At 42.3% G+C, this 12,941-nt stretch overlaps 1 protein-coding gene across 1 annotated transcript in view; it reads right to left on the bottom strand.

Moving 5' to 3' along the window:
* Positions 1 to 3,903: 3,903 nt before the first annotated feature.
* adamts16 (ADAM metallopeptidase with thrombospondin type 1 motif, 16) overlaps positions 3,904 to 12,941 on the bottom strand; it is a 53,252-nt gene continuing 44,214 nt past the window's right edge. The window contains exons 19-24 of the mRNA XM_086218911.1: positions 7,288 to 7,492; positions 6,189 to 6,383; positions 6,027 to 6,083; positions 5,737 to 5,940; positions 5,482 to 5,629; positions 3,904 to 5,134 (exon numbers count right to left, since the gene is read on the bottom strand). Of these exons, the coding sequence (XP_086075037.1) occupies positions 5,019 to 5,134; positions 5,482 to 5,629; positions 5,737 to 5,940; positions 6,027 to 6,083; positions 6,189 to 6,383; positions 7,288 to 7,492 (925 nt within the window). The 3' untranslated portion in view covers positions 3,904 to 5,018. The remainder of the gene's footprint in view (positions 5,135 to 5,481; positions 5,630 to 5,736; positions 5,941 to 6,026; positions 6,084 to 6,188; positions 6,384 to 7,287; positions 7,493 to 12,941) is intronic.

Here is a 12,941-nt window from a genome sequence, read left to right as displayed (position 1 = left end):
GAACAAGCCCCCCCTCCCCACCCCGGCCTACATTTATCCAGTGAAAAGCATCTGTATGCTCTTCAAGAATACAAAGTAAGCTTGCACACACACAGCTGACCGACTGCAGAGATGGTTGACGAGAGGAAAACCCCTGTCTGTCTCTGTACCCACCTCTCCCTCTGGCTCACTCCCTCTTTTTTTTTTTTTCCACAGCATTTTTCTATGACAGCACTAAACACATAGATGCTCCCCCTCTTCTCCTTTTCTCTCTGCTTTTTCTCCTCTGTCTCTGCTCCACATGCTGTAAGGGAAGGGTGGTTGTGTTCTGGGCATCGGCTTGTCTTTGACTGAAATAGTAAAGCCCAAATGCCCTAAGTGTTGAAATACCACATTACTGATAGCCAGCAGACTGAAGACTAGAGCTTAGACGCTGGCTACAAATCACATTTCATTTGAGTTCAGCATATTATGATATGACATGCAATTTTAATCAGTAGTTTAGTGCTGACATTTACCACATAGTACAAGAGTTCCAGTCTGAGACTAATCGAAAGCAGAAAATGCTAATAAGTCAGGCTTACTTGTGCACTTCTCAACCATAGGAGCTTGAATCCGTTGTGTCGTAGAAAGATTAGCGTTTTATAGCAATAAGAAGAATACTCTTTGCAAGAAACCATGTTTGACAAGCATGATGACAACTTATACGGACAAGCATGGACCACAGCTATTAGGCCTGCCCCGCCTGAAACTTGCCAGTTCCCATCAACAGTTGAGAAACCTCCCGAGTCGACTGGGGTTCTTCAAGTTGAGCAGCTCAGACTTGCCATTGTTTCCTCACTTGACTTTGGATTCGGAAGAATTTGTGTCTATTTGCCCCTTGAGAATGGGGTATCTGTGAGTACTCTCCTCTGGAAAAGAGGAGAAGAATACTGACGCTGTTGTTGAGCAAGTACATGTTACACATAATTTAAGGTAAAGGTGTAAACCTTAAATCTGTGGCTGTTTGTTCTAGATCCATGATTCCCAATCGCCGCACTTGTACCCCCAGGGCTAAGCACACTCAGATCAGGGGTATCCATCTCACTCCACCTGCCTAAGGCACCAAGTGGTAGCCAGTCAGGCATAGCAGGACGGGTCTTCTCGGAATGCATTCCACTGTGTCGGTTTCCTCCTGGGTCAAGTAAAATAAGGCCTTTTTGCCCCCAATAGTTTGTCTAACTTGCACTGATATGGATAAGTGACTGAAACAGCCATGCTCCTCATCCATGGGAGCAGCGGTGTACCACAGCCGAAGACACGCTGTGGAAACTATCTGCTCCAGGACTTGGAGTACCACGTCTGACAGAGCTAGTATAGTTTTAGTGGTGCTGGCTTAACCACTGGTGGCACCAGCACCATCTGGGGAGATACAGGGTTGTACACACCAGGAGGTTGACTGTTTCAAGGGGTGCACGACTTTAAACAGTTAAATAGATAAAGCATTTAATTTCTCAGCCTACTGTTGAGCTGCCATAGCTGTGGACGAGTAGCACTGCTGACAGTTGCTGAAGAATGCTAAGTTAGCATGCTTGCAGGATCTCACTCTGATCTCTCGTGTTTAACACACATTCAAGCAAACTACAGTTTGATTCACCAACATAAGGCTATTCTTGGACCATCAGCACCACCGGGTTGAAGCCACCAAGCCAGCGGCAAATCCCAGCTAGCATGGCGAGGGACCACGCCTGCAGTCAAGGATGCAGCGGCTACCAGTCCAGGCTGTTAACAAAGGAATCAATTCTGTTCATTTTATCAGGATATCTACTGATGTTTTCATTCGACTTCAGCTCAGACAACATTTTGAGAATCCAAATATCTTCCAAAATATGCAGCTGTCTTCTCTAGATTGGGAGGATAGCTTAGCTATATCATTGAACAGTTAAAACTGAGTACAGCACGAACAACTACATTCTCTTCCTGTTTTAATTTGTATTTATTTACCTTTGCGCCTCTCAGTTCGCTTTACTTCCTGCCATTGTTCAGGTTCCCGCCAGTGTTCCTCATCACCAGTATTCAATCATTCAGTCAGTAAATACAGTTATTCTCTGCCTGTTTGCCAGATTGTCTTGTTCTCTTTAGTTTCCCAGCCAATGTTTTCTCTAGTAATTTCCTTGTGTATAGCCCCAGCTCGTTTTTGTGCACTAGATTTTGTCCAATCCTCTTGTGCTTATACTCCTGAGTTGTTTGATTTTTTGGACTGCTTCTGTTTCCTGTATTTATGCTGCCAGTCTTGTTATTGCAAAGTAAACTTTGGAATGTTCAGGGGGACATTCATTCGGTGCTTATGTGAGATCCTTGCTTTGGAGTCAGATTTTTGGTTTTTTGGCCATCACAGACTTGATCCCTCCAGCTCAAAGCTCCTCTGACTGGTTTTGTTATAATCAAGTTAAATGTGTCACTGGTAGCAAAAACCCCATAAAAATGTTGCTTTGTTTACCTTTCTGCAATGTATCTTTTTCATTGTTTGGATTCGAGAGTCACGATGAGGCACGTAGCATCGATTCTACGGGTTCAGGTTCAGGACAAATACCACTTAGACCAAATGAGTGCTAAGCAAAGCAGGAGAACATATTTACTGAGATTTTTTTTTTTCTTTTCACCCTCCAAATCTCATGAATTTCTTCCTGCACACAGACTTACTGGCTCATCTTCTCTCCCTGGGTGGTTCCACTTTTATTTCATCCAGAGCAAAGACCCAGAGGAAGTACTCTACCTCTTGCTGACACTTTTACTTCTGCGTACTTCTTCGGTATCATAGCACTTGGACAGAGCATGAACGGCGGGGAGCGTAGGGGCGTCGCAGCAGTTAGAACTGATAACAGGGCCCCAGTGGCAGAGGGCTCTCAAAAATTCCAGTTTGTTTCCAAACCAGGGGTCTCTTCGTGAAACTTTATGTACTGGGCTCAGGATTCGGTGCCAGACTCCTGGGCTGGGAGTTTGGATGAGTGACTCCTCTGCTTGGACGTGTATGACGCGTGATGCTGTGCTGTGCTCTCCTCATGCCTTTTGGTAAACGTGCACTGGAAGGAGAAAGTAGTTGTCAAACTTGGTTGCATGATTAATTTGTGTTAAAGTAAAATTAACCTGTCAAAATTTTTTTTCCAGATGAACCCCAGATGTTCTCAGAGCTCTTATAAACAAACATGGAGGCAAGATGCTGTCAGCCGGTTGCGCATTTGCATGTTATTTGTTGCACTGAAATGCTGAACTCAGGCTGATTTAGAATGGCTTCCACCAACGAGCGCCACCTGGAGGAAAGGTAGATGGAAATTTGAATGTTTCAAACAGATCCATTGTCCGCTGCTGCTGTGAGCTAACGCACCACCATTTGGTGACGCTTCCTCTTCAGCCCCCTCTCACTGGCTATCGTGAATTTAAAATGCCATTTATGTTGCTTTCACGCTTTATTTGTGATGTCTTCACACAACAGGATCATTTGAGAAGTTAATTGGCACCAACCAGCCTTGAAACACACACACACACACACACACACACACACACACACACACACACACACACACACACACACACACCCTGGGCATGGCCAGAGTAGAATCAAAATATTATTAAGATTTATTAAGTTCTCCTGGACGTGTCATGTTATATAACAGTGCCCAGTCAAAGACTTCAATAAAAAAAAAGTATACATGTTTCTTACCTTCAGATTTTCCTTGTTTGCAAGAACTTATTTAGATTGGTCCCGTGCAGCTGGTTGTACGAGACGCTCGGACTGACAGCTGGGAAGAATAGAACCTGCCACAGTTGAGTTGCTGACATGACACAGATTTAATTGTCCTTATTTCATTTACATTGTAAAAATCACCCAGAAATAGCATCAGCCTTTACCCGTCAGTGCTCTGAAACAATAACCGATGTGTGACGTATTATGTTTGAAGCTTTATCCATGCATGTAAATGAACACAGTAATTCCATATTGAAACAACATACATCTACTTTTTGTCGTGAATACAGTTGTAAATGTTCGCTGGTCATCGTTGAAATGGATGAATTTTGTTTTTGACATTAAAAAAAAAATACAGTAAAAGTTGAGAATTGAAAAAAAAAAAAGGTGCAGTTTGTCAGCATAACATTGTATGAAACATGATACAAAATATAAAGATAATGGGCTACGGGTTGAGTAATAAAAGGACACATTTATACTGCTTATTAATACAGTCTTCCAGCAATGCTGTATTGTTAAGCCAATAAATAAAACAAACAATACTGTACATGGGTCACATAACGCAGTTGTTCTTTCCTGAAACTTGACGATGTCACATTGATGACGCTGTAGCACCACTGAGTTTGGAATCAGTCCACTCAGCCAAAGTAGTTCTGTCATGTACGACGTTGTTTTTTTTTCCTTTTCATGACAACGCAGAGAATCCTGCTTTTATCCAGCGATTGCGGAAAAGTCCACTTGGATTATTCGCAGCCTTTTTTCTTCAAGCTTTGTAGTGAAACAATATTTTTTTATTTGGTGTACCATCCCTTTTCATTACCAACCCCAGATTTCCAATTGTTGAAGAGGGCATATCGCGTGTTGTCAGCGGCTCTTTGTTGCCCTGCCATTGCTAGCTTGCGGTTGACTGGGAGATGTTGGGTGTCCTGGGCACAGAGCTCTTCAATTACATCAAATATAAACAAAGTGGGGAATTTTCAGGTTTTCAGTTTCTTTTGGACCAGTCAGTCTGATTCACTTTAATCAAGATTCCCATTAGTTCCTCCTCACAAATCTCTCCTTTATTTGCACTGTCCTGATCACATTCCTGTGCAGTGCTGTCAGCATCAAGTTCTTGTATCCAGATGTCCGGCATCGCGGGGAGAGGAAAGGCGACTGCAGCTCTCATGCACTTCCATTTAAATGGCCTTTGTTTTTTTTTCAGTGCTTGCCCACATGCTTAAAATCTCAGTCTCTTCAAGCATAGACATCAAATAGTCCTTTGACTATCTAACTACCTTTCTGTCTTTGTCATAGACAGAGTCACGTTGCATGATTAAAGGTTTGAATTTGAACAGGACTGGCAGCACTGCTTGCCATAGAACTTGTGGTTGCAGACTCCATGTTGGGGCACCAGATAACACCAGCTGAAGTAATCCCTGCAGGCCATATCTGTGGAGAAAAACAGGAAAAATATATAATCATTGAAAGGCTATTGACCAGTTTTCTATCTTGAGAAAATATCCAAAAATTATTTGTATTACATTTCGACCTAAACGAATGCCTTGCGGAGTGAGTTCACACTCTTTAAGGCTCATCACGGTCAGGGAAATGACTTGTGCTGGCGGCACAATAGCTGCTCCTGGTATGGTGGTCGTTTTGTAGGGGTTAGTGGATGCTAAAACAACTTTTCCACTATTTTCTAGCTGCAGGAGTAACATCCTGCACTGTAGCTCTGATTCAGTTTAGTCAACAAAGTTTTGCATAAATATGTATAAAGAAACAAAGTGTTTCACTACCTTTCTTCTCGGGTTGCGGGCAGAAGTTGGTATTGCAGGCCTGAGACATGGAGGGTTTTAAGTGGAGGGCACAACCGGGAGAGGGCTTCCCCTGCACCACACACTGGACTGTCCTGGCCTGTACGCCACCGCCGCATGTCACTGTACACTGTGGTGCAGCACAAAGTAATAAGATGTTGTCATGTGCCAGGTAAAACATGCTGAATGTTCTCCTTGTATGGTTCCTCAGTGTGATCAAGCCCTGCGATCATTTACCTGAGACCATGCTGATGAGTGCCACTCTGGCCGTGGGAGGAGCAGAGGTGGAAGGGTGCGATGGTGTGCACTCCAGCGGCGGACCGGTGGGGTGGTACGGACGGGGCACTCAGCTAAGAAGCAAGGCCTCTGGAGCTCTACAGTTGGCTTGGGCACGTGGTGGCACTTTTTGGCAGCAAGCTCCCTGTATTTACCCGCTGTGTCCTTTATTAGGAAGCAGAGGTCGGTGACATGAGCTACACAAGCTGTTGACCACAACGCATTTTCCGTGAGATCGCACGTATTCGTACCTTTTCTGCACACTTGATGAAACGTGCCTGATACCCGTGGCCGCATGTTGCTGAACACTGAAATATTGAAAAATGTAAGGAACAGACGAGACAGTAGAAGAAATTAGTTTTGCAAAAGATAATACTGCATTACACTCGTCGTCACCGGTGCTGTTGAGTTACCTCTTGCCATGTTGAGACAAACCACTGGACTTTGCGTTGTTTCTGGCAGCGTTTGATGAAGCAAGACTCTTGACTGGCAGGTTTCGGCAGGCTTGCACACACACTGTCTGGCAGCGTGTGTGACTGACTAGTGGGGTTGCTTCTCACGCAGAGCACCGTCCTCTTTCTCAAGCCGTTGCCACATTTGCGAGAGCACTGCCAAGAAATGCGAGAAAGGTCAGTCTAATTGTTTCAATGATTTGAGCTACACCTTTTCCGTTTGTTACTGATGGATCATTTGATTATTGTTATAATGTTGATCAAAAAAATCCCCAAACCTCAACTTATTTTCCAGTGGCTAAATTTGTACAGATCGCTTGTGACAAAAGTGAAACACAAGCAATGCTTAAGCCTGAATAAGTTGTGTATTTCTGTGAACATCTGAGCGTTGTTAGGTTTCTCGCAATTCGAATCATATGCTGGTGTCATCAAAGAACCATTTTATTGTGCCAAAACATCACTGTATTGTTAATCTATCAAATATCTTGAACATAAATGTCACAGACCAAAGACAAAAAGCATTTCATCATGGCTTCCATTAATTCATATTCTCCACTCAGTGACTTATTCATCTTTACTTCTGTAAGAATTTCTTTGAGATACTCCAGCAATTCCCTCAATATGCATTCTGATCTTGCGCACACATTGTATGGCACAGCCTTAATCAACATCTTGAATGTATTATTTTGCAATATCCAAAAAAAAACAGGGCGCCAGAACAACTGTGGTGACTCATCGTAGTGCCAGAGCATCAGAGCGGAAGTCAACCGGACACCATTTGTGGCAAGTAGTTAAGAGATATTTGGGGTAAAAAGCGAGACAGTTGCTGCACAAATTGGACAGAGAACATAACATGAGACGTCTCTGTGGGCAAATCAAGAGTTTAAAGCTATTGAGATCATGGTCATAAAACATGGTTAAGCCATCAAGGCACAAGCGCAGCATGAAAAGCTCTTAAAAGCTGAAGTGTAAGTGCAGTTTTGTACCACTTTATTTTCCTTACATCCCTGGATGTACTCTGAAAACGACTATATCAAATTTAAAATTGTCACATGCTTACCTGCGACCATGGCCCAGTGGTCCAGATTGGTGGACAGCTGTGTGTGTTGCAGGCCTGCCGCCTGGCCGGGGCTGGCTGGGAACAGCGAGAGTCAGCCAGGGTGTCTACGTTGGTCTGACTGGTTCTCTGGACACACTGGACCTGCTGCGTCTGCTCCCCTCCTCCACAGCTCCGGCTGCACGCCCCCCATTCCCCAACAGACCAGCTGGAACAACACAACAGAGCCTGATGAGTCAACCCGCAGAGCCCCCCTTCAATCACTTATTCAGATGCATCTCCAGGAATTCTCAAATGACAGCGTGATATCTGGACACAGTGACAGCAGCTGAAGAAAGTCCCCTGGAAGTCTCTTCTCTACAGCGGCCCTGCAGCTGTTTTTTTTTTTGTTTTTTTGTTTTTTGAAATAAAAGCAACACTAAAATCTGAACTGGTGTTATACATCAACGTGAATGGTTCTCATTAATGGAACAAAAACAGGAATATGCACCCCTGTCCTGTCCAACCCAGTCTCCATACGTCAATGACATCTGACTCTAGCGGGTGTTAGACATCTGCTCATTGCTGACTGGCTTGGGAACTAGTCAGACCATCCCAAATACCAGGCTTTTAAACTGTAACCTAAACCTCACTCAAGAATTTCAAACCCATTCCATGCTTAAACTCGGGCTTCCTCACCACAAAAACCAAATATCACCACATGTAGATCTGAACAGTGAAGTTTTAGAAGTGAAAATCCCCTTCATAGAGGATTGGATTAGAAGCTATAATGTTGTAACCATTTGAGGCCAACTCACCACAAGCTAGGAGATTGTGAACTGTTAGCATACGCTTCCGTAGAAGCCTCAAGTTCACATGATTGATTTGAGACAGAACTACGACGCTCATACTCACAATCCGTAAAATCGTTGGGATTTTTGAAACAATGTAACTATGGAGATGTTTACTGATACTACTCTTAAAATGATTGTGTAAATATGCTATTTTGTCTGTTTTCCTCATTTTTATTGTTCAGAATGAACAATTTTATGGTTATGATTTTATGGTTTGATAATAGATGTCAGGCTTAGAACTTTTCATATTGTTTCAAACATCAGAGCTTTAACTTCCAAGTGGGCGGTTATGATGTTGTTGCCAACCTGAAAGTTAGCACCACCCCACCATCGGTTCTCCTGAACAAAAATAGCGGGAAAAGTAGGAACCTACACGATGTGTTCCACAAGATAATCTTAACAAATAATGAACTTTCAAGGTCTTTGAAACCGAACTGCTGTCAGCAGAAGTACAAAGCTAACATTCGGCTGTGGGATTGATCTCAGCCAGCTTTCAAGTTCTTCTGTTTTTGGTGTGATTATATTTATCGGCTTATTTAACCACTTGTGAACAACCGTGAGTTTTGAGACACATAAATGCTTCAAAAAAACAAGTATTTAAAAAAAAAAAATTTTTACGCCATAGATGAAAACTATAAAATATCTCATGCTCGTGTTAACCACTGCCCTTATTTCAGGCAATTAACCAAAAACCCATTCAAATGAGATGAGGGAACTGAACATTACACCGTCAAATTTATTCCTGGGTTCTAAGGATTCATTCCTACACCACCTCTTTCATAATTAATTTAATCTGTGGTACTCACGCCTGACAAATTTGTTCCCAGTCATACATACCTTGCTGTTCAAGATATATAGATACATAAACCCATGGTATGTCGTGTTTTTTGGGTTTCCAATACTTCCTGACAGTACAGTATTGTTATTATTAGTTTTTCAACACTTCACCAGCAGACCGTATGTCTACGTCGCCTAATCCTCAAGTCTCGTGTTTGCATGCATCCCAAGTCCATCCCTCATCACACACTCTGTCATGTTCTCCTACATCCAACCCCAATAATGCCCCCATCCAGCCACTTAAGATCTACCTCAACCAAGCCAGAAATGTTGCTGTCAGCACAGACTTGTATATCTTAAGAGTCTAAACTTCATTTGTAGTAATTTGGTGCATCATTGGCTTGGAATGTTGTATAAGGAGGATGAGAAGTATTGCTCTAAAGGGCATTATACATGCACTGTTGAATCTAAATAAATATGACAGAGGAGTCCCATCTGCTCTCACAAATGTTATGACTTGTCAGGCAGAAGATACACACTGAAGTATCATCAAAGGATGCTTTGGGGGGGGGGATGAGGGCAAGGCAGAGACCAGCGTTTCAATTCGGCTGTTTATTTAAACATCTAAGCGAGTGATCAACACACAACGCAGCCAAACTGCTGACATAGCTATTAGGCTTTGGTGCAGAAAGAGGAGCCAAAAATTTATGGTGTCATTAAAGACCAACTTAAGTCACTGCAATTTTTAGAGCCACATCATGTCTTTCCAGGGCTGGGACATATTTGGACACGTTACCAAAATACATTCTTGACTCATTGGGGAACTCTATATTGTGTATTTCTGAATTTGTATTGCAGTAGTTTACCAGGAGACTACAGCATCTGAGGTTGATACTTTAGATTTTGCCAGAGAATTTACCAGGTGTGGTCGCTACAGTATGATGTCATCTTGGTGTATGTACTCACATCTGATTCAGGCTTTGTTTTATTATTTAGTTGGGGACTCAGATGTCGACATTTTGATATGATTGAAAGTTAGATGAAAGCCCCACCAGGATAACGTACTAAATACTTGAAGGCCAGCTCCACATCACCATGGACCGTCGACGAGAGATTTGAGGGTTTGTAGAAAATCTCAGAGGCAAACAAAAGTTTATGAATCTTACAGGTTTTGTTCAGCCAGGTAATCTTCACGAAAGCACACCACTTTTATGCTTCTCAAAACATAATCGCTAAAACTAAAATGGTCCCATTAGAACATAAACCGAATACACCACCAGGAGAGGGCAGGACATCTCTGACAGCCCTTTTCTGAGGTTCTTAACCAAAAATTGATTAAAAAAACACCACTGAGTCGGGGGAAGCAGAGGTTCAACAATGACAACTTATCTCTGGGTTTTAGAATTCCTTTGTGTACAACTCTATAACCACAGAAAGTATCAATCATCTCCTTAGCAGCCCCGTTGGCATGGTCATTGGCATGACACACAGATTAATGTCAAATTAAATTATAGACCACCTCGTGATCTTTGCTGTGGTTGTTATCTCGAGGGAAGGATGAGTAATTGAGCATCAGACTCAGAGCGGATCAGATGGCCTCTGTGGCCTCCATGATGCTGTGGAGATGCTCTCCAGGGGCATCAAATAACCTTTGACCAGTGTTTATAGGCACGCCCCGCTGTGTGAATCCTCCATGTTTGCGTCTTTGAACTTCAAAGAGTTTTTGCTGGCATGTGTGTTTTACTGCTTGTCTCAGATATCAGTATGTCCACAGAGAGAGACAGAATGATATCATGCTCGAAATGCGAGCAGGCATAAGAAACCTTTTTCCGTGATGTAATCCATCTTTAGACTGAATGAAATACCTGTCGGACCTCAGAACACTATGATGGACTGATGACCACCTCTAGCTAGACTAGTCTAGCGTGCACATTATGGTCAGTCCAGCACATGTTTTCTCTCAGCGGACACTTTATGCACAAAGACAGCCCCACAAACTATGAGAAATTGATATCTGAAAATGTGTTTCAGTTTGGTACGTCTAGCATTTGACAGAGATAAAAACTCACATCAGTTCTGGTTGATTCAATTATGAAGCACAACTCCAGTGGAGAAAGATACAGATGTAATCACCCGCCCTCAAACAGCAACACCGCATGTAGATTCCATGCATGTTGGGAATGTTTAATATGAAATCTGACATCTGCTGCATATCATGTAAATAAAAAGGCAGCCTGAGGGTTTAAAAGGCAAGAAATAGGGAAACTATATATAACCTAATATTGGAATGCAAATGTTCTCTTGTCACATGAGAACTCTGCAACTATTAGTACTTGAATATGAAGTCATGGGTTGAGAGTGGAGGAAATATTAAGAGTACATTTTGATGATTGTCAGTTTCAAAAGTTATTTGTATTATTATTTCTTTATGATATTAGATATAATTCGAATACATTAAAGGTATACTTTGTAACAAAGCTAAACAGCTGACACTTAATACTCCAAACCAACAGGGGGCAGCATATATCCAGAAAGTTGAGGTAAATTAAGAGTAAGAAACCACAGAATGCTAACTTTTCAAACCCATTAACACTGTTAGAATTTTTTTTTTTTTTTTAAATAAAACACCTCAAAAATTTAGAGAGAACGAGTTCAAGTATCTTTGGGTTTTGGTTAAGGGTTAGGATGGAGACAGGCGGATTCATAAGCTGTATTTTTCAATTTCAGTACATGTGGTTGCTTAATTCCGCACCCAAGGACCTGCACAGAAAATGAGAACGTACTCCAAATCGGTGACATACTCCTTAACGCAACATTAGAACAGCAATATATTCCTGCTCCTGGTTCCAATAATGGTTTCACAACTGTGCACACAGGCCTGCAGCAGCAGTTGTAGATAATTTCAGTGAGATGAGTGTTGTGAGATTACTTTACAGCCTCTATTATCACTGCTTATATGCCGTGTAAACACACTAATCCATTAGTGAGGAAATGTTGATAGGGGTGGTGTGTGTAACTTTGTAAGTGGAGTGAGAAAGAACAAATATCATGGAGGAGCTCGACATCAGAGTGAACTGTGGCAGCAAGCTTTGGTGGTAGAAAAGTGAGGCCTATTCATAAATGCTTTTTTTTTTAACACAAAGAGTAACGGACAGCGAGAGTGTGTGTTTGTTGGTAATAAAACCACAGTGCCACAAAAACTGGGTCACCGATTGGGAAACTGCAGAATTTTGGGTCAGTGTTTAGGGTTAGGGTTGGGGCTAGTGGGGATGACCCGGATACGTGGATGAAAGGAGTATCGGCACAGATACTGCAGGCGTGATGATGCTGAGTCGGGTGTTTGTTTGAGGAACGGACTGATTGATAGACAGCCGGCCTGTCTGACACACAGAGCTGGCTGGCTGCCTCCGTTATCACAAAAAAGATAGGAGAATTCACAGGAGGATTCACTTCTTACATTGGTGTTTTTTCATTGCTTAGGATTTATTCTTCCTTAAACCTGCTTCGGTTTGGAAAGTGACAAACAAGGAGAGTGCAGAGAGCTGTAGGTCATCAGACCTGGTGCTTCGTCATGGCAAAGTGAAGCTTGGCTTTTTTTTCTACATTGGATCGCTTGTCACTGTCACACTGTTGGATCATTTAAACATTAATGAACAAAACCCAACCATCATCGGGCCTGCAAATGAATAATGCCCCCCTTTCAATTCTGTCCTAGGTAGGCGCGCGCACACACACACACACACACACACACACACACACACACACACACACACACACACACACACACACACACCCTTATTTTATTTTATTTCTATTTTACCTGAAACACTTATATACTCATGACTGGGAATCATATAGAGTGTAACTTATCTTACAGTGACACTGAACCAGCAGTCAAGTCAATCTGATACTAATGTGTAACTAGTTAATTTAGTCCTCTGATAAAAATTATCGAAAACTTAATCTGAGGCTTTTAAAGATGATTTTCTCCCCCCAAAAATACATGAAGCAACTTCTAATCAGTCCCTATTAATTTCTTGACACCAA

This window comes from Aulostomus chinensis, chromosome 11, assembly GCF_037954235.1.
Source record: "Aulostomus chinensis isolate RoL2024-O1b breed Wild chromosome 11, RoL_Achi_v1.0, whole genome shotgun sequence".
Taxonomy (NCBI): Eukaryota; Metazoa; Chordata; class Actinopteri; order Syngnathiformes; family Aulostomidae; genus Aulostomus; species Aulostomus chinensis.
Note: the sequence above shows the minus strand (reverse complement) of the source record. Positions and strands in the feature narration are given on the sequence as shown.